Source organism: Astatotilapia calliptera, chromosome 7, assembly GCF_964374335.1.
Source record: "Astatotilapia calliptera chromosome 7, fAstCal68.1, whole genome shotgun sequence".
Lineage (NCBI taxonomy): Eukaryota > Metazoa > Chordata > Actinopteri > Cichliformes > Cichlidae > Astatotilapia > Astatotilapia calliptera.
The window spans coordinates 13,894,728-13,917,258 of NC_137428.1; the positions used below are offsets into that span (position 1 = coordinate 13,894,728).

The 22,531-nt window shown below is 39.6% G+C and overlaps 1 protein-coding gene across 4 annotated transcripts in view; it reads right to left on the minus strand.

The window, feature by feature from the left end:
* Positions 1 to 422: 422 nt before the first annotated feature.
* Positions 423 to 22,531, minus strand: part of clip1b (CAP-GLY domain containing linker protein 1b) — a 45,121-nt gene continuing 23,012 nt past the window's right edge. For 3 of the 4 annotated variants that reach the window (XM_026173062.2, XM_026173064.2, XM_026173061.2), the window contains 8 exons: positions 18,001 to 18,107; positions 9,806 to 9,851; positions 9,584 to 9,627; positions 2,517 to 2,622; positions 2,259 to 2,424; positions 2,117 to 2,169; positions 1,885 to 1,997; positions 423 to 1,250 (listed from right to left, as the gene is read on the minus strand). In XM_026173062.2, coding sequence (XP_026028847.2) covers positions 1,016 to 1,250; positions 1,885 to 1,997; positions 2,117 to 2,169; positions 2,259 to 2,424; positions 2,517 to 2,622; positions 9,584 to 9,627; positions 9,806 to 9,851; positions 18,001 to 18,107 — 870 coding nt within the window. In that variant the 3' untranslated portion in view covers positions 423 to 1,015. The remainder of the gene's footprint in view (positions 1,251 to 1,884; positions 1,998 to 2,116; positions 2,170 to 2,258; positions 2,425 to 2,516; positions 2,623 to 9,583; positions 9,628 to 9,805; positions 9,852 to 18,000; positions 18,108 to 22,531) is intronic. The other variant, XM_080304108.1, reaches the window with a different exon arrangement.

Below are 22,531 nucleotides of genomic sequence, written 5' to 3' on the forward strand. Positions count from 1 at the left end.
ACTTTTTCACAATTCCTTGCATTACCATGTTAGATCATTTTGAAATCTCTGTGTATTCTTCAAGGATTCATGTGTTGTTGTGCTTTGAGCTTTGGGCCATTTAATATTAATCATATTTATTGGATCTAATTATGAAGAGAGCCCCGTTAAAAGTTTGCTTATACTTGCTGATGGCAAAGTAACCTGATGGCAGTATAATCACAGGTGATTTAAGATGGCACTGAACTGTTTCACTGTGTGATGAAGAGCATGTATGCTACACACTATTAATATGCAATAAATAAATAAAGCTGGCGTTCTGCAGTACGCCAGCTGTTAATTCGTTTTTTGTATTTATGCATTTCTTCAGCACCTGCCCCATATAGTGGTGAGGATGTGCATGGATTTTTTTTTCTTGTTTCACCTATATGTCCACCAAAACATTACAACTTTTTCAGTTTTATTATTATAATTACTTTTTCCCAAAAATATTTTTCCCTTTTTTATTAAAAGGGCTTTACAAAATATTGCATTAAAACATAAAAAAAAGTTATGGCAGCATCAGTGTGATTGGTTTCTAGCATCACACTGAGCTATGTGAAACAGAGTGGAGAGGTGCTTCATCTTCCCTTCATTCAACTGTGCTTCCCTTTGCTGACCATCAACAAATTCAGCCGAAGTTATTTTAGAGAAACTGAAATGCAAAACAAACATTAAAAATGACAAGTGCAGAGGACGGATTCCTTTTGTTATTAACATCAATATTGCACCAAAGCAGCATACAGTATTTGGACGAGCATTCTTCATGACACAGAATGGAGCTGCAGAGTAAAGGATTCAGACCAGGACAGTGGCTACTTCTGATATGCATAAATACGGTATAAAAATACATTATGGAAAAATTTGCAGTGGCTATATTCAGACATGTTGGGTTGGACTGTGGGGAAAAAAGAACAGGAGAGGAAACGGTGGTAACTGAACTTTTTAAGGCGAGGAAGCAAAAGGAAGGGGAAGGAGAATAAAACACCTGGAGCCTCTAGAAGGTCTGATCATCATTGCAGGACTCTGTGGCATGTCCGAAGGCCTCGCAGATATCACAGTAGGGCCTTTCAACGGCAGGGTTGCCATGGTAGGTGGTGTGAGGTACAGAGTCGGGGCTCTGAGCCTGAGTGGGGCAGTCCTCTGTGTCGTGGAGGTCAAAGCAGTCACAGATGTCACAGAAGAGACGCGGGGTTGCCTTCTTCTCTCTCTTAGATATGCCTTCATCAAACCTACGTTATAGAGAAAAGCGAAAACACACAAGCTGTGGCCATGGGTTTTTATCTGAATATGTTGTATGTAAATCATTGTATACTACACTAGTGTTTTCCTAGTCTTTTTCCTTGAAAGTGTTAGACAACAATGTGATGAGTCAAGTGCGCTGGTGGTCCAGGAGCGGTTTTAATTGTTATGACCAGGGGTGCACGTAAGTGGTCCGCAGGTGCACATTCGCTGTCAAAATAAAAGACGCGCACCAGATAAGAAGTTGCAACACGCGTTTGCGTACATAAGATTTTCTGGAGGAGGACAGACATTTGTTTAGAACTCTTAAAGATGTCAAAGAAGCAAGCTCCTTTAAGCAATTACTCTGGTGTTCCTCCACCTCCAAAGAAATGTCACTCTAGCGGACAAAAACAGTGCCTTTTATATGTGCGCAAACGCGCGTTGCAACTTCTGTCAATTGTCTGTCTGAACTAAAAGCTTTGCTCAATTATAATAAGCGAGAACAGCAGAAAACTGCCTACACAAGCAAGAGAGATTGATTGGCACTTTTGATTGAAAAACTAGTTAATTAGTCTAGCTGATCAATTCTAGATGATTTGTTTGTGCTCATTAGTTACATTTTTTTAACAGTATATTTCTTACCCATCAGTCCCGTCGTTACCATTGAACTCAGACAAAGCAAGCTTCTTCAATTTGATCTTCAGCTCCTCGTTCTTCCGCTGCAGGTCCACAATCACACTATTCAGGAAGTTGATCTGATGGAGAAAATCACACATATCTCCTCTTAAAGGACGCTGGGGTCATGTGTGCAAACGTGTGCAAACATTAACTGGAAACCGAGAATGAGATCAGTTCTGTTAGCAGCAAGTCTTACCTGTCCCTCTGCAAACTCCTTCTCTTCCCTCAGCTGCTCCAGAGCTGCATCACCTGCAAAAGTATGTCAAAGTCAAGAAAAAGAGTACACAAACTATTTTTTTGTATCTCTTGTCAGATACAAGACTGAGGTATTTTCTCACCAGAGGGTGGGAGTTCCTTGTCTCCTTCCTCCGAGGCTTGTGCTCCCATAAGCCTTTGCTCTAGACTATGAACGCGGCTCTGCAGCTGAGCTTTGTCTCTCTCTAGCGTTTCCACGGCCGACTGCAGGGTCTTGGCCACGGCATTTTCTCCTCGCAGCACCGTGATCTGCCGATAGAGACAGACAAATACCTTACATATTTGGCATTACACAGGACAAATGTAGCGTGTCCAAGATACTATAAGTTGAGCGTGAGTACCTCATTCCTCAGAGTTTCTAATTCCCGGTCTTTGTCTGAGATTAAGGCTCCAGTGGATTTCTGGAAGTTTGTGTCCCCCTCTGATTCCACATTTGAGACAATTTCTCTGCAGAAAAATGTGTACAAGGAGTAAACAGTGAAAGGACTTTTTATTTCCAGTTTCTTGCTATTCTTTATTTGCATGCATTGTTTTCTATCTTATAGATAAGACTGTATCCATTTAACGGTGTGATTACTAATGTTAAATGTTGACAGCCTAGACAAGAGCTTAAGATGATTCACAGTGTCAAACGCACACTTGAAATCAAGAAAAACAGCTGTAACATAACTGCTCTTGTCTAAGTAAGATTTCACTCTCTCAACAAAAACAGACGTTTCAGTTGAATGAAGAGTGCGAAATCCAAATTGCATAGGGTGTAAACCCGGATTGGAGTTAGTGGTGCAACGGATCACGGTTGATCCATAATCCGAACCCATCCCACTCCACGGTTTGGAACGCACGTGATCCGAAGATTCGAAAAAGAAGAAAAGAAAATATGTGTATGGTGGTCAGTCTGTCAAGCGATAGTTATGGCCACCGCTAGCGGTCCAAGTGGAGGAGCAGAGGAGTTTGCGGCATTTAAGCAGGCCTTTGCTGCCCAATCCGACTGGGCTACAGCTATTACAAAAACTATTGGGGTGTTTAGCTGCAGACGGGAGGCCGTATTCCGTTGTGCAAAACAAGGGGTTTTGCACAAGGGGTTCTGCAGCTGGTTCAAAATGCGGCTGCACGACTCCTAACAGGAACTCGAAAAAGAGCATATAACCCCCGTGCTAGCCTCTCTGCACTGGCTGCCTATGTCTTTTAGAGTTAATTTTAAAATTCTTATGTTTGTTTTTAAATGCCTTCACAGTCTTGCCCCGCCTTACCTCTCTGAGCTTCTTCATCCCCACATACCCTGTCGGTCTCTCAGGTCAGCTGACCAGCTGCTCCTGGAGGTACCGAGATCCAGGAGGAAGCTCAGAGGGGACAGGGCCTTCTCTATTGTGGCTCCAAAATTATGGAATAATTTGCCCTTGCACGTTAGAGAGGCCCCTTCACTGTCCACTTTTAAATCACGTCTTAAAACCCACTTTTATTCCTTGGCTTTTAACCTCAGTGAGACTTAGTTTCTCTTTTAATTGAAGTAGTTGTTTAATTAATGATTTCACTCTTCTTTTATTTGTTTTTATTTATATCTCATGTAATTTTATTTTACAGTTCCAATGTACAGCACTTTGTGTCAGCTGTGGTTGTTTTAAAGTGCTTTATAAATAAAGTTGATGATGATGGTAAACTATGATGAACATGCTTGAGCCACGCTATGATATCTCGTTGCGCGTCCACTTCAGTGACAAGATCGTTCCAAGCACGTATGAGCAGGAAAAGTTACAGCGGAGTGGTAGATACAAAGCCCTGTACCGCCCAATAGATTAGATTAGATTAGATGAAACTTTATTAATCCCATGGGTTCCTCTGGGAAATTCAGTTTCCAGTAGCACAGTGAGCAGAAATATACCACATATACACATGTATAAATATAGAGAATACAAAAGGGATAAATAGAATAAATAGGAATAAGAATACAAGGGAACGGCACATTTCAAGTTTTGTGAGTCTATTACACCATTGGATATTAACAAAAACTATTGCACAGGGAAAAGGCACTACAGCTTACTTGTTCCCCCCTCCTTTGTCCCCGTTCCCCCTCCCTCTCCCCTCCAGCGAGGAGTTAAACAGTTTGATGGCGTGTGGGACAAAGGACTTTTTAAGTATGCTCGTCCTTGACTTTGGGAGAAGCAACCTCTCACTGAACAGACTCCTCTGGCTGTTTATGGCCGTGTGCAGAGGATGCCCAGCACTGTCCATAATGTCCATATTGCACCCTAATTTATTTTTATATAAGTGCGTGGAATGAAATTTTTGTCTTTTTTTTCCTATTTTCGCTGATCCGAAAATTTATCCGATCCGTGACTTAAAACCGTAATCCGATCCGAACCATGAGATATTTGATCCGTTGCACAACTAATTGGAGTCATTAACATGTTCCATGATAGAATTAGCAACCCACTTTTCTGCAATCTTTGAAAAGATAGGGAGTATGCTAATAGGTTGATAATTAGCAGGGTCTGATTTATCACCCGATTTCTAAATTGGTGTAACTTTTGCCACCTTCTAACTCAGAGGAACAACTGCCTGCGTGATTGATAAATTAATAAGATTGGTCACAGGCACCAAAAGATAAGATTTATAATGCTTCAAGAAATTGGTATCAAATCCAAACTCATCCCTTGCTTTAGAACTTCTTAATTTAGAGATTATATTTTCTACTTCATTTTCTGAATATTGAACTTTGAATCTTGAGAAGAAACATCCTCTTTGGTGTCGGTATTCCCAATATTTTGTTGAAGGTCACAAGAATTAGAAAACAATTGTGCAATTTCATTAATGGTACTTGGAAATGGAAAGGAAAAAATCATTTAATTTAGTAGCGAGGCTGAGAGGCTCGGATACCAGTTCACTGGCAAATTTAAGTTCAAGGTCTTTATCAGCATTATGCTTACTGTTTGTTAATATTTTCCCAAATTAGCTTACAATTTCCTTTGGCACTATTAATTAGTCATGAAAAAATTTGCTTTTGCAATTCTCAAAGTTTGTGTGACTTTAATCCTTGCAGATATAAAACTTAATCGATCGGTATTTAATCCAGATTGTAACAATTTTTTAAGTAACTGGTCTCTGAGTCTCATAAGCTGTTTACACTCAGTATTAATCCAAGGCAAGGAATAAACTCATTTCTTTAAATGGCTCTCTTTCTGAAATTGTGACAAGACCCCTTTTATAGCAGAATATTTATTAGTGTCATCACATGATAGTATGCTAGTCCAAAATTATTTAGAGCTACCATTAAATTTTGTTCTTGACTATTTGGAATAAATGTTTTTTTTTTTATATTCATGCTTTTACTGACACATCTCAGTCGCTTGACGGAGGCGGTCGCACTTTCTCCTTCTCCCTTATCTTTCCTGCTTGGCTTCTCATGTCTTTCGTATAGTCTTGCTTATTCTCTAACCCTAAGAGAGTCTCCCAGACTTGTTCTCTAAAAACATAAAGAAGAATTATGGATTTGATCAACTGGTCCCTTAACGGAATTGACACCCTCCTGGGCTTGGGAGAGCCCGATTGTCCTGCAGAGACGTTTGCTGCCGGATACTCGATGGTCAGTTGCGTCGTGTGTCTGGCGACACTCTCGATGGAGGACTTTGAATGACATCTACCAATTTGGAACTACGGTAACAGAGTTCTAGCTGATTGGAGCTGGCTTGGACCTGGCTTATCGAAGAATAAGAAGCAACTACAGCTGTTCAAAATACCACAAGGGTTGCCGACATGATAGACGATTGGCAGGGCTGTGAGTACTCAGACTGTGTGGTTTTTTTTTAAACGTAATATGGATAACATCTTGAAGAAGAACAACGGGAATTGAGAGACCTGGTGGCCAGTGACGGACATTAGACCAACTGTAAAATTGGAAGCAGTTTGTTCGCACTAACCAAAACAACTACCATCTTCATCTCATGTGGCCCCCCTGGCGCCAGCTGGATGCTCATAACAATTCTCCCTAGATAATAAGACTGTTTGTTATGACTCTCTCCCTCCTCACCCGCGTCGACCGAAGATTGTTGACTTTTGCTTAACCAGGTGAAGGGACACTTTCTCTCGGTTGAACACGGAACACAAACACACCGACGCACATATACACATGTACACTGACACAGACCTACACTCACCCCCCACCCCCTCCATACGCCTTCAAAGCTTATGTCTTCCATGTTGTGAGATGTGATGATTCATGTGCTGAGGTGTTTTTTCTGTTCTCAAACTGATCTCCCTGTTGGAGCTCAGTCTGGGGGGAGTTCTTTTTTTCTCCTCGTCTTTCCTCATGTTGTGCATTTTCCATTGTTGTCCGGTTCCGGGTCGCTGCTCGTGCGGCTGACCGGCCAGCTACCTAGCCTGACCTGTCTCCCCAATGTGATGTTTGTGTATTGTATGTACGGTCGGCAAGGTCAGTCTCTTAATTGCCCCTTGGGGATAAATAAAGTCTTCTGAATCCTGAATCATTGTTTTACCATTGTTGGAAATGAGTTATTATCCTTGTCATGTTGCCCTGTGAGGTCTGTGTTTTGTAATTGTTTTTACCAGTTTTAGAACTTAGTACTTGGAGCCCTGGCAAATAAGTGTATCAGTAAAGCACTGGTTCAACTTCTGTTGTTTGAAAAATGTGACATATAGATAAAAATGACTTGACTTGGCTTGACTATGCTCACATTTGTCCAAAGGACATTGTTCCAGAAGTTTTGCAGTTTGTTCATATGCAACTTTGCAAAGCTCTCTTTATAGAGAGAAGCTTTCTTCTGGCAACCCCTCCGAACAAGTGTAGTAATCGTGCTGTCATGAACTTTAATATTTCCCATATAAACTGGGGCTTTCAGAGTCTGAAAGCTGTAGCACCTGAATAATCATCTTAGCTGTATTTTAGCAGATTTTATCACCGATTGCCAAAAAACACTTACAACAGAATAGTAGCAACCAGCTGACATTCCGGCAACATATCCGTTCCAGCAGTCTTGACAAACCAAAGAGAAGGAGAGCAGTTTGTTTTACTGAATCATCTCTCATGTCTCTTAATGTTTACTTTAAAACACTCTCTCCCGCCACATCTATTATTTCTGCTCTAATTGTATGCAACCTTGCCATTCCCCTCGAGCCAAAACTGCAGAGCTGCCAGTTCATCTTACATCTTTTTGACTTCACTTCACTCTGCTCCTCACTCTGATCTTACACCACATATTTGTCTTTGATGTTAGACTGTGCCTTTCACTCGGAACTTAAGTCACTGGTCTCCATAAGTGGTGGGATGTTTTAATATCCTGATCACTAAAAACACAGTGTTTCTGTTTATGACTGGCACAGGGCCACAGAAGTGATATTCACAGCTTCTTTTGTTTCAAGACTTAGACAAGGCTTAAAATAAGACCAAACAGCGTCACAGTAAATAGATGAAGGAACTAAAATTACATTTTAAAAAAATCAAATGTTATCCAACTAAGAGCAAATCTGGGAATACTAAAAGAAAAAACACAGTACTAATGCAACGTGGCCTGGAACTAAATCCCAAAGTGACATATTTATATTGCTTGGTTTACCTGACTATAAGTCTAATATCCAAAGATATTCAGTTGAGTTTCTTTTTTTATTTAAACAAAGAGTGCCCTTATGTCTTATGATTTGAAAGATTCAGAGGTTGCTCTTCTGCTTTTGTAATAGTCATATCTTTGTCCATTTATTTATTTTTTATACTCTATGCTGTACAATCCTTCCATTTTCTTAACGGTTTATCCACTTCAGGGTTGGTTGGAGCCTATCCTAGTTTTCATGGGACCAAAGGGATGTTACACCCTGGACAGATCACCAGGTTCCTCACTGGACTAATGCAGATACATAGACAACCTTTCACACCTAGGGCCGTTTACGACGAGTTCATGTGCATGTTTTTGTACTGAGCACCTGGAGAGAACCCATGCAGTCACATGTAGATCGTCCATACGCCACTTGACAGCCAAACTGGGTGGTTATTTCAAACCCAGGGCATTTTTGCTGTGAGGCACAGTGCCAAGGATCCCAGCATTATGCTGCCCCTGGTCGTTTGACCAGAACATTAATATGAAAGATAATGACTGGAAGAGGACTTTGTTCATAGTGAGTCTCTCAAATAGATAGCAATCAAGTCTTTCTAGATGCAAGTCTGTCTCCTCAGGAGTAATCTTAAAACCTCTCCTCTCAGTTATGTGGGGAGTTATTTGAAGCACTTTTTAAAACTAATCTCTAATAATCTCAATTTTAAGTGGTGAACAGGACATAAAAACTGCAAGTATAAAATTACCAGTTGACTCTGATAAAAACTTCTTAAAGCTAGTTGTTTTCTGAAGAAAACATCCAGATGTGCAAAAATGACATTGGTCACACAGCCTCTTATATCCTGATGATCAGAGATCAATCCTGCACTCATAGCTGTTGACCGAGTAGGAAGCTGGAGCCAACAATCAGTTAGTCAGCAAGTTACTTGGTTACAATCTCTTATTATACTTCTTTTTTCCCAGTCTTTAATTAAACCTTCAGCAACAAACCAGCAAATTACCACCAGAGAGATTTTGATTTTTATCTACAGACTTTCACACCAAGTTTCACACTTTAGCTCTTCATCAGCTCTGTTACCAGGACTACAATACAGATGTAACGCTGGCTCATCTCTGATAAGAAAAAACAGTCCAGCAGTCAACAGAGGGATGTGTGTAAGTACAGAAGGGAGTCCCATTAGAGGAACCACGTCACATTAAAGCTACCCTCCAAATCTCCAAAGGAATCAATCTCCTGATGTCAATATTTGAATAATCAACCAGCACTTAAGGAACGAAAACATTATAATACTGTGGTTTTATTTCTGGTCATTCCTGATAATGACTTCAGAAGCTGTTTAGTGTTGTTTTGATGGCTTTGTGTGTATCTTTGTTTAGCTGCTTTGTTGTTATAGCTACTGTGTTGTGCTAGTTTATAGTTGAAGAGTTAAAGGGGACCAAGTGTGTTCATTTTCACATTGAGTTCATTGTATTCTTGAACTCTACTAAAGTAGGGTTGCATGAGTCATACTTTCATACATATTCATATCAATTAATGATTATTTATGTTATAGAGGAATTTGGTGCTGCCCCTCATCTTTGGGAAACAACTAATTTTTCACTTTTTAAAAATGAGTTAAATGGTTATTTGCTAAAAAATGAAAGATATGACATCATTATTGATGTTGGCTGTAGTCTTTTATAGGTTGTTACATTAGTTTTAGATGCATCAGCAGAGGAATTACTGAGAGATACAGTGACGAACACTATAACATTCTATGTTCAATGTTTAAAAACTAAACAGGAAAATATATTAAAAAGTCAGAAAATCAACATTCAAAATTTGAAGAACATATTTCATAGTATCTAACCTGGTCTTCATGTCTGGCTGCTGACAGCTGTGATCCTCGTTGTGCTGAGGCGTAAACACACACACAGACAAAATATAGAAGTATTTAAATAGAATCTAAACCCGTCTTAGCTTCAACAATTTAGTCACAGCAGGAGATAAAACCTCATTAGGCCAAAACCCTGATCTCTAACAGGATAAAGGAAAAGCATTTACATAATAAGAAAGTTAAAAAGGTCAATACCTCATCAGGATGCTGAGACTTGTGGGATGCCAGCTTCAGCTCCTCACTAGGGAAAGAAAAGACAATTCACACATTTGAGGGCTGCACTAAAGGCAGTGTAGTCGGGTCCCAGTGATGTCTGTGTCACCAACACTGCTATATGCTTAAATCTGGTGATTCCCAGATATTCGCATCTGTTAACATCTCACCTATACAAACCCAAGTAAGCATATCCAATACACATCTGGCTAAATATTCTAATGCTTAATGACTTTGTACTGCTACAAGAATCATTACTGATATACACAACAAATATATTAGAGGCTATTTTTGTAAATGATGAATACATTTCAATTAGGGTTGCAATGATACTCGTATCGATATTGAACCGTTCGATACAGTGCTTTCGGTTCGGTACGCATATGTATCGATGAATACAAAATTTTTAATTTATTTTATCAACTTTTCTTCTGACGATGCTGTCTGTGTTGAGAGCTCAGTGGATCTGCGTTTGACTACTCCGCCTAGGCTGCACTGTCGAGTGCAGATCCACTAAGCGCAGCGCAAGCTAGCAAGACAGAAGCTAACATGGCAAATTGAACCTCCCCCACCCTCATTCAGATCTGGCCTTTGGAACTATTTTGGTCTTCATGTGAAGTATGACCCTGAAGGTAAGCGCGTCATGGACAAAAGTAAAACAGTATGTCGGATGTGCCACGCAATGCTCAATTACATGGGTGGGAACTACTGCGTTAGCACAGTCAGCTCGTTAATGTGTTGACGCCATCCAGCCCCACGCACGGGGCGATTCACGGTAGCTCGTTAACGGAGATTTGCCGTGTTGTGGCGTTAATGTCATTTCAACGAGATTAACGCTGACAGCACTAGTGGGAACACAATGAATATGACTGCACATTTACACCGACATCATCCTAGTGCAAAGACAAGTGGAAGTAGACAAAAACAACAAGCACGCATGCTACAAACTTTACCCGAGTCATTTAGACAGCCGTTAGCACATGATTCTCCTTATGGGGACCTGATATGTTTAATATGCTGCTGAGAATATAGCCCAGAAGAAGCTTATAGTATAGCTTTTATTTTGGAAAGAGCCATTTCTCTGTAATAAACTCTCTTTTCCAAAGATGAGTGATTTCTCGATCAGAGAGATTTATTTTTTTTATTACTTTGTTGTTTCAGCAACATTAAATATAAAAACTGTACTTTTGAGTTAAAATATATATTTATAATTTTAATAAATGACAAATTAAAAAAGCATGAACATTTTTTGTATCGAAATATCGAACCGTGACACCAAAGTATCGAACCGAACCGTGAATTTTGTGTATCGTTGCACCCCTAATTTCAATGATGAAATGTTCATGTTGAGCACCCATTAGTTCCCTTCAACTCTCAAAGATGTCCTTGCCAGCTGATACTCCCTAATCTAAAGACTATAATATGATCACACAACATCTGAAGTAAATAAAAGCACACAGGGGTTATTAGGAGACATTCATATTGCTGTTTGTTTTATAAGCTGTACATGTTCTCCCATTAAATCGCATCTCTCTACAGGAGATGCACTGACCAAGCAGCCAACCCAAATGGTGATTGAGAGCTACATATGGCATCAACCAGAGGCAACAGGCTTGATTCTGAGGCTAATGTGAAAGTACACTAAAGTGCAAAGCCACTGATGGATCTTACTGATGGATCTTGACCTGAAAATAATAAAGCCAATGTGAAATTGCTAAAAGCTGATTATATGCTAGAAGTCAAATTCAACACCTTCCATCATAACAACTGTATGACTCACCAGTTTGGATTGTTAACAATTAACAACACAGACAGTTGTAGCTGATTACTATTTGAAATTTCCAGATACTGAGTGAGCCAAAATTTTGAGAAGATAACCCATTGTAAACCATAGAAAAGTTCAGGGCTGGAGTTAATGTGTAGAAACAGCTACAAAGAGCTTAAGTATTACATCATATTCAGGCCATCTTCTTTTCTACAAACTTCAGTGCAGTCTTTCATTGGTCGTGCTGAGAAACCAAAAAAGTATGTCCCTAAGAACACACTGGCCTCCACTACAGGAACTGTGGTTATGTGCAGTTTGTGTAAACACCTCACTAACCTATTTCTTCTATTCTTTACTGATTACAAAAATCTCTACAGCAGTGTCCAGCTGTTATTCAGACATGTCTGAGCTAACTATGAAAACTCAACTTGCTCATGGACTCAGCTTTTCTACCCAGCTGTGATATTTGAACAATTGTTATTTTCCTATTTCTGAATTAGAATTCTGAACTTTCAGTTCATGTCTATAACTGTCACTAAATAAGAGATATCTGTAAAAATGCTCAGTGGATCTTAAAAAAAAAGTTAACCATTACTTCAAATGGATTGTTTCAAAACACGATGGATTTATATTTGGAAACCATTCTCAGACTTTAGAAAAGCTATTTCTATGTCTGTGATGTCTGAGCAGGGACGATCAGAGAGTGCTGTTTGCCCCTCCCACAAAAGCAGCACAGAAAATTTTCAGAAGCTCTTTCACAAACCTAGCTCTCTGGGCCTGGGTGAGGCTTTAACATATTAATGGTCATGAAGTTAGCAGTACAAATATAGGGAGGTATAGGGCCACCACAGTTTAAGATGTTTTGATGTATGCTCAATTATCCAGGTAAGTAAATCCCAAAAGGTTGATTCTGTTCATCTAGATGTACGATTTTCAGTGAGAGAAACGTTTCGTCGCTCATCCAAGTGACTTCTTCGGTCTCCGAAATCTCTTATGGGAGGCACAGTTCAAGATATTGACAGTATAAAGGACAAACCACCACCGTGACGTCATTTTCTAAAATGTACATAATCTATGTTAAGATATTCTCTGATATAAAGAGATCAGGCTACAACTAAAATGAACAACCCTCTGTGCCAAGAGCAATGGCCACTGACCACTGACCTGACTTCAGTGTAAACTGAATGTGAGATTGTCAGTGTACATTATATGCTGTATATACAGACAATTTTCATACAGCCATGATTGTGATGAAACTGATCTCTGACATTTATTAGTTTAGTAGTTTCTGAAAATATAACCAAAAAAGTCAAACATTTTGCACAACAATCCTAAATCTTAAAGTAGTGAAACGTGATGAGCTAATCTACATATTAGCTCTCATCACTAAGAAAGACACGTGTTGTTCTGTGTCTGCTGCCTACATTCACTCATGACACAGTCCTATTTTAAAAGGAGTAGTTTATATACTGTAGTGCTTTACAACTAACCTACCTACACTACACTATTTGACTACAGTGGGGCAAAAAAGTATTTAGTCAGCCACCGATTGTGCAAGTTCCCCCACTTAAAATGATGACAGAGGTCAGTAATTTGCACCAGAGGTACACTTCAACTGTGAGAGACAGAATGTGAAAAAAAAAATCCATGAATCCACATGGTAGGATTTGTAAAGAATTTATTCGTAAATTAGGGTGGAAAATAAGTATTTGGTCACCTCAAACAACGAAAATCTCTGGCTCTCACAGACCTGTAACGTCTTCTGTAAGAAGCTTTTCTGTCCCCCACTTGTTACCTGTATGAATGGCACCTGTTTGAACTCATCATCTGTATAAAAGACACCTGTCCACAGCCTCAAACAGTCAGACTCCAAACTCCGCCATGGCCAAGACCAAAGAGCTTTCGAAGGACACCAGGAAAAGTATTGTAGACCTGCACCAGACTGGGAAGAGTGAATCTACAATAGGCAAGCAGCTTGGTGTGAAAAAATCAACTGTGGGAGCAATCATCAGAAAATGGAAGACATACAAGACCACTGATAATCTCCCTCGATCTGGGGCTCCACGCAAGATCTCATCCCGTGGGGTCAAAATGATCATGGGAACGGTGAGCAAAGATCCCAGAACCACACGGGGGGACCTGGTGAATGACCTGCAGAGAGCTGGGACCAAAGTAACAAAGGTCACCATCAGTAACACACTACAACGGCAGGGAATCAAATCCCGCAGTGCCAGACGTGTTCCACTGCTGAAGCCAGTGCATGTCCAGGCCCGTCTGAAGTTTGCCAGAGAGCACATGGATGATACAGCAGAGGATTGGGAGAATGTCATGTGGTCAGATGAAACCAAAGTAGAACTTTTTGGTATAAACTCAACTCGTCGTGTTTGGAGGAAGAAGAATACTGAGTTGCATCCCAAGAACACCATACCTACTGTGAAGCATGGGGATGGAAACATCATGCTATGGGGCTGTTTTTCTGCCAAGGGGACAGGACGACTGATCCGTGTTAAGGACAGAATGAATGGGGCCATGTATCGTGAGATTTTGAGCCAAAACCTCCTTCCATCAGTGAGAACTTTGAAGATGAAACGAGGCTGGGTCTTCCAACATGACAATGATCCAAAACACACCGCCCGGGCAACAAAGGAGTGGCTCCGTAAGAAGCATTTGAAAGTCCTGGAGTGGCCTAGCCAGTCTCCAGACCTCAACCCCATAGAAAATCTGTGGCGGGAGTTGAAAGTCCGTGTTGCTCTGCGACAGCCCCAAAACATCACTGCTCTCGAGAAGATCTGCATGGAGGAATGGGCCAAAGTACCAGCTACTGTGTGTGCAAACCTGGTAAAGACCTATAGTAAATGTTTGACCTCTGTTATTGCCAACAAAGGTTATGTTACACAGTATTGAGTTGTACTTTTGTTATTGACCAAAAACTTATTTTCCACCCTGATTTACGAATAAATTCTTTAAAAATCCTACCATGTGGATTCATGGATTTTTTTTTCACATTCTGTCTCTCACAGTTGAAGTGTACCTCTGGTGCAAATTACTGACCTCTGTCATCATTTTAGGTGGGGGAACTTGCACAATCGGTGGCTGACTAAATACTTTTTTGCCCCACTGTATATAAAAAAGACAGCAGCATAGACAGTGTTGTCAGGGAATTTATGAATCTGGATATTTTTGGATGCCGGAACTAAATGATTTGTTCAGGAAAATGAGTTTAGCCCCATGTAGGTCATTCTTAGGATTTGTGTCAAAGTTAAAACTCTGAAGCTATGTGTGACTAATAGCCCAATCACAGCACCATCTGGGTGAAATATTTAGCTGTCTGCAGTATAATTACATTCCCCATGCCTCTATAGCATCCTGCACTCTAACACAACAGTGCGCTCCACTGTGCAGTTCTTTTTGCATATTCTGTGTTCAGAGGACATCACAAACCTCTCGTCTCAGTTCCAGTTGTGCTTTGTGTTAGGTACTAATTATTCATTTTAACATGCTAAAATAATTAAATGAGATGAGGAAAATGTCAACATTTCACCTGCTAAATATCAGCAGGTTAGCAGTTGAATAACAGCAAACAGTTTTTTTGTCATTGTTAACAATAGAATATCTATTCTAAATTATATTTCTAAATTCTAATTCTACAATACATTTTTTTTTGATAGTAAAAAATAGGGCATGATGTAAAATGAGTTTACCACTCCTGCTTTAGATAAAAGACGGACAGACCCTGCTTACAGATCTAAATATCTTTTGCTGCCTTCACACTGCAGGAAATCGATGATTATTTAAATGCATGATCACTTTAATTCATATTCCACATAAAGCACAATTTGATCTCAACTGGACTGGATCATTAAAACGGCTGCATACTTGCCTAAAACCTGAAAAAAATGCCCCCATAAGTGTATTCTTTCTCTTAGTGTAAAGACATACAGAAGTACACTCTGAAGACATACATATTCTCACATAATGAGCCATCTATTTACAAGAAAGAACAGCCTGAAAAATAAGTGACATGTCTCATGTAGTGTGTCTGCTTGCTGTCAAGAGTGTTATTTCAAACAAGACTATGACTGAATACTTTCTTCGCAAAGCTAATTTTGATGCTGATTTCAGACAATCATCTCTCGCTTTCATGAATCCCACAGCTGTGATAAATATAAACATCATCTGAACTGTTTATTTATACTGCAAATCCAATTTTCTGCACTCTTCCATTACGCAGGTGGCCTACAGCTGAGTTCTCTATCTTAACACCCCCTGTGTGACCGTTTTAACAGTAAAAGAAAAAGTGAAAGAAATGAAAGCATAAAAAAATATGTAAACCAAATGAAGTTAATGAACAATATTTTTGGCCTTCAAAGATAAAATTACAGCAGCACCAAAATAACACAATCATGACACGTATGTGAGCTACAATGTTTACAGCTGTTCTTTCATAGCACAAAGCCACCTTGTTTCCGTACAAGCCTGAAAACCCTCTCTCTTGCCGTCTCTCTTGCCGTCTCTCTCTCTCTCTCTCTCTCTCACACACACACACACACACACACACACACACACACACACACACACACACACACACACACACACACACACACACACACACACACACACACACACACACACACACACACACGCTGATGTCACAACAAGAGAAATAGCCTTGTCGGAGCCAGGCGGTCCTAGGAGGAGAGGAGGGATTACATAACAGGAGCAGAGTGAGGAAGGACGTGCCTCAAAAAGGATGGCGGAAAACATTGTTGGGACAAGGCGGGGTGGAGGTGGAGGGAAAGAAAATGTAAAACAACAATATAAGACTGTAACATGAGTCATCCATTTAGAGAGCTTTTATTTTCAATTATTTAGGCAAAGGCAGAAAAAAAGACAAAATTGTGCTTGAGGAGACTGGAACCGTTACACTGTCACTGATGTCATTTGTTGACATTTTTCATCTCCATTTGCTGCCTCTACATGCTACATATTGATGACTATAATCCAGCCAGTTAAATCCATGTGGAGCTCTGCAATTTAAGGGTTCTGATGACTCAAGGGGACGTGTGGCAGGATGATGTAAAGGCTCCAAAAACACACGCATGGACACTACATATTTACACATGTACACAGAGGTACTTGACAGCTTGACAGAAACGCAAGCTCTATAAATAGAGCTCAGCGGCAGACTGGAACTTCACCAGAAACAAAAAAACAGAAAAGAAAAGAAGAAAAAATATGCCATAAGAAGAGAGAATACTTTTATCCTGAATCAAAAGCACCATGTTTCAGCTTACAACCAAAGATATACTGCTGAGTCAGTGCAAATGAAAGACTTTCCACATCTACATGTCAACACCAAACACATAGAAGGAATTAATAATGTAGATAACACGCTGTAAAAAAATGTCCAATTTTAATTCAGATAATGTTTTAAATGAACTTGAGCAGAGAAAAGTCAAGATATAAGGATCATGTGGCTAAGGTTCATGATTCACTATTTTCACACATACAGCTTCTCTACTATTTTTGGAAGAAGGGGTTGATTATTATTTCCATGTTCAATCAGTTCAATCCCAGGAGACGATGTAAATCCCATCAGAAAAGGCAGCTGTCATAAAACATCTGCCGAATCAAACATGCGGAGCTACCTGCTGTGAAGACCTGATGTAAATGAGCAAGCAGCCAAAAGTTGACATGTGAGATTACTGTGTCGACAAAACTGCAGATTCAATCAAGATATTTCAGGATCACATTTTGTGACATTTTTAAGTATAGTTAAGGCCTTAATTTTGCATAAATGGCTCTCAGACTTTTTAAGCATCTGTGAAGACACACTGTCAAAAACATTGCAAACATATACATCCAGAAATGTAAAAACCATAACGTGGATTGTACAGTTAAGGATCTCAAACCTGAATAATGAATGCACACTCAATCTAAATTTCCAGTCAGGTGTCATGATTCAGGAATGTTTAATAGGAGTACTACGCAAATGGGCTTTCTTTGCTGTGTTTCTAAACAGTATTGTACATTGTCCTCCACATCCATTATCACACAACAGCATGCTCTGACTAATTGTACTTTCCACAACAATTTAGAGCATATTTACAAGTGGAAGCATCTCTCTAGAGAGTTACATATGTTGCCAATTCAACAGCACATTTGACATTTCAGCTATAAAAATAAAAGTATTTTTGACCCATTAAGGTAACAACTAACAACTGTCAAGCCACATTCTCACACAGTCCTTACTGAGCGGAATTAGAGCTTGAAAATGCAGACTGGATTTTTAATGAACATTTGGCCCCCAGGACAAATTTAGCAGCTCCAAACTAATGAACTGGCTGGCTGGGGGTCACCTTTACAGCAGCAAGAGGCAGGAAAAAACACATTAGTTATCATGAGTACTCACATTTCCTTGCAGAGGACGCCAATACGCTGGTTTTCTGAGCTGCTCCCCTCTTTTGACAGACTGAGCTCTTCCTGATATTTGGAGTTCTGCTGTTTCAAAGCCTCAAGCTGAAGAGGAGCAAGATGGAAGAAAGGAAAGAGGGTGAGAAAGACACAGGGACTACAGGTATACAAGATTACACCTGATCCTTATTATTATTTCTCTAGAGGAAACAAACAAATATTGCAATTGTGTGCTGGTCAGTGATTTTTGGATCCCGTCTGGAGTATTTATGCTTATTTCATCTTGGCTGTAATTAAAGCTGCAATTACTCAAAGGAGTTTTTGTTCTAACAGTGATGCTCTGCAATTTTAAAGAGTTTGGTTTTGTTCTTCTACCTCATTACTTCAGTGTGAAATGTCTCATTTCAGGCTTTTTATCACTAGTGAGGGATATGAGTGTTTGGCCTACCTGTGTAAATGCTATGCATAAATAGCTCAAACAAAGAAGTTACCTTAAACAGGAAAAGGAAAGTCAGAATTCAATACCAAGAGAATGAAGCAAGAAAAAAAACAAAAAAACCTTAATTTTGGATAATTAATTTTGGATTTCTTCATAACATTGCGTATGTAACAGTCAGTTAACAATATAAAACTCCACTTCTCATTCGTCCATATATCAACAGAAATCCCTGTCCTACTAAAGACATGTTTATGATCTTTCTTTCACAAAAAAATGAAAGCAAAGGTGAAAAACAGTCCATAAAGCACAGAAGCTGAAAGTAGTGACTGTCAATTTATCTGAATCCCCATCTAATCAATTATCAAGGTATTTACTGGCTGGGATAATCCCCAAAGCTTTAAGTCAGTGACCACACACATGAGTGTCTATGGTTTAATTCTCTCCTTCTCTCCCTTATTTAAATTCCAGCAACATTTTTGAGCTCTACAAAACACACAGATATATTCAACATCTTGTTCTAAATGATCGTTGCATTCCTTGGTTTGCATTCAAGAAAACTGCAGTAAGAAAAAAAGAATATCTGGGTCACTAAGAGTGAGACCAGAGGTAATACCTAAAATACACCAGCAGACCAAAGAGGCAAGCAGACAGCAGCATGAGCTGGAACTAAAAATAAAAGCCCCAGAAAGATCTATTCCTTCAACTTTACTGCAAGAAAACTTTTTTGTTTCCCATTTGAGTCACATGGCAGAGATTCCAAACACATCTGAAATCACTCCTGAAGCTTCAAAGCGCTTCTCGGACACATACAGCGCTGTGATATCAGCTGCTTTAGAACAGCGCCAGTCAATAATTAATTAACGAGTATGACTTTGAAGTCTATGTTTTTGCTGAAACAAAAAAGAAAATAAATACATTATAAAAACCTCATGCTAGCCTTTTAGAGCATGTTTCCATTTGCACATTTACACATTGTGATATTAACTGCAGCTGAGCTTCAGAGTTTTTTTTAATTCTATTATGATAATGTCCAAATTGAATGCATAAACACATGAAGACACACAAACAAGCACAAAATACAGAATTATCCAATAGGTTACAGGCACAGGCAAGGATCATTCACCTGCTTACAATGACCAAGAGATACTACTGTATTAGAAAATGACTGCAGCACTGAAGGTTTTCCTCTCAGTTTGATGTGCTAAAAATAAATAAATAAATAAATCTAACGAATGATCCTACCTGGTAGTGAGGCGAATAGAGGTTGTTGGAGTAACCCTGATGCAGAGCAGCTATTTCCATACCTACACAGCTTACCACTGCTGGATTTCAGATGCGTTCCCTCGCTAAACGACAGCAGTGTTGTGACAATGCCTCCCCTCTCACTCTGTCTATAAAATGCATACACCAACACAAGCCGCTAGGCATCAATAAACCATCAGCTCTCATACCCTGCTGTGCACGACTGAGAGAGAGAAATGGAGAGCGTGTTGCCTGTACAACTCTCTCTCACACACACAGAGTCAGGTTAGGTTAGCACTTCCATTATGTAAGCCTAAATAAGCTCCTCCTCAGACTCCCCCCCACCTTTCTGCAGCTCACAATCTGGTTTGTGCACACCACATGCACACACGCGCATGAGAATTTTGACCATTCATTCATTGGTGAATTTCAGCATCTCAGATTGAACCCTCAGTTGGAGACTGCAACAACATGTAATGTACATTCTACCAGACATGCCTTCATACTTTAGGCTCCTGCACTCGTTTAGTGATGTGTTATAGCATGGATACTCTGGAAATCTAACTAGGGCTGCAGCTAATCATTATCCACATGACCAGTTAATGTCTATACAGCAATGCCTGATTCTAGATCAATCAGTCCATAGTTTTAGTTGTCAGCTTTAGGAACCAGCTAATAGAAAAGAAATGCATCTACATGTAGAATTATTTTTATTATTAGAAATACTTATGTTAGGTTATTACACGTTACGGTTTAAATGGTAAAACAGTTTATTTGAAATGAAGATGTTCTTTCCATGTACTAAGTTAGGAAATTACTGCACTTTACTTAAATGTGGTGTATTTGTCTTTATGGCCGGACCTAAATATTACCCACATAGCAAAATTGGTATGGCCCGGATCTGGCCCACACAATGTGCTTACACATTGCCCACATACCACAAAAAATGACGGCCCTTTGGTGGCCCACATCTGGTTTGCCAGATGTGGCCCATACATGGTCCAGCACAAGGCCAGTTGCAGACACACTGCTGGTCCTGTGCTGGCCCAGAACAGTTTCAGCTCTGGCCCCAGATGTCAGCCTAATGTGTACCTCAATCAAGCCATGTAATAACAACAATGTGCCGGAACATAATAGCACAAAAGTAACATGACGAAACTCTGTTCAGACAGTGAATGGACTGATTCTTATGTAGCGCTTTTCTACTCTCCCGGATTACTCCAGGTGCTCTATACAACATGCCACATTCACCCAATCACACACTTTCTCTAAACCGAGTGCTTCCTAACTACATTCATACACATTCACACTCTTTACATGCAGACTGGAGGAACCAGGTATCGAACCACTAGCATTCCGATCAGTAGGTGACCTGCTTTACCTCCTGAGCTACAGCCACCAAGTGGTAAACATGAGTAAACCCTCACTAGGTTTTGGACAAAGTGTACACTCACAAACCTGTCAAACCAGCATTTGAAACACTGGCTACCATAGCAGTATAGTATTGCAACGTGGCATTTGGGTCTTCTAACTAAAACAGGAAAACAGGAACATAAATAGTGCCATCATTGCCAGACCTGGCCCACATCTGGTTGACCTACACCCTACCATGACACCAGTTAGTCAGAAGTGCCAATTGATGCTGTATCTAGGGAAGACCTGTTTTCTATGAGCCTGGGCCACATAAACCACACCACAATTGGGCCAGATATGGCATGCCATTACAAAAACAGTGCCATCTATGCCAGACCTGTCTGCTATGTGGGTATTTGTCTATAATGGCACACGGCAAAAATATCAGAATTATTGTTTCATGTCGTCTATAATGTGCCAGTATGAATCTATATTTTACAGAACACAATGCAGACAGAGAGGCCAGGGTAATTTAGAAATGGAGTCATGCTGTTTAAAAGGCAGATCTGCTCCAACCCTGTTATTTACAGTACTCTTTAGTCTTTACGGGACCGTGTGCCACACCATTTTCCTTTCAAATGTAACAATGTATGCTAGAGGTGGGAATCACTATACAACTCACGATACGATATTATCACAATACTTAACGCACGATACGATATTATTGCAATTTTTTAAAATATTTTGCGATATTCAGATTCTGTACATAAAGGTGAACTTTATCAATATTCATTTTATCTAATATCAAAGTCTCACACTCAGTCTTTCTCTCATTTCAGTCAGCTTTATTGTTGACAAACTGAACGGTTTGTATTACAGTCTAGTCCAATTTAACTGAATGCAACCATCTGGTACAATTATAGCTATTCTGAACTATGCAATTTATGAAAACTATGCAGCCCATTCAGCAACTGAAGACTTTGAAAGTAAATTAAAACAAAATATAATTTTACATTACATAAAAAAAGTTTTAAACTTAATTAAAATAAAACATGTCTTAAATTAAAATAAGTAAACTGTCATGTTTATTGCTGCCAAAAAAAAGTTAAACACATTTGGACAGTGAAGGAATGTCAGGATTCTTGCTCAGAAAAAGGAGCTGATCAACATACTCTGAAGTCAGAGCAAATTGTTTGTAACAAAATATCGATTTCTGCTGTCCCTGTATCGATACATTATTAGCAAACAAAATATCACGATACTACACAGTATCGATTTTTTCCCCCCACCCCTAATGTATGCTATGTACAGTCATGTGGAAAAGAAAGTATGCCCTATTTCAAGTTTTTCAGGTTATAATAAAAACAGCATCTGCTCCTTAGAAGGTCTTAAAACAAAGCTGAAGTAGATCCTTACTGTTTCCATAGGAATTCAAAGGGTAAGTAACAATCGGGTGCTGCTAATCAAATAAACTAACTGATCATCAGCAAGAGCG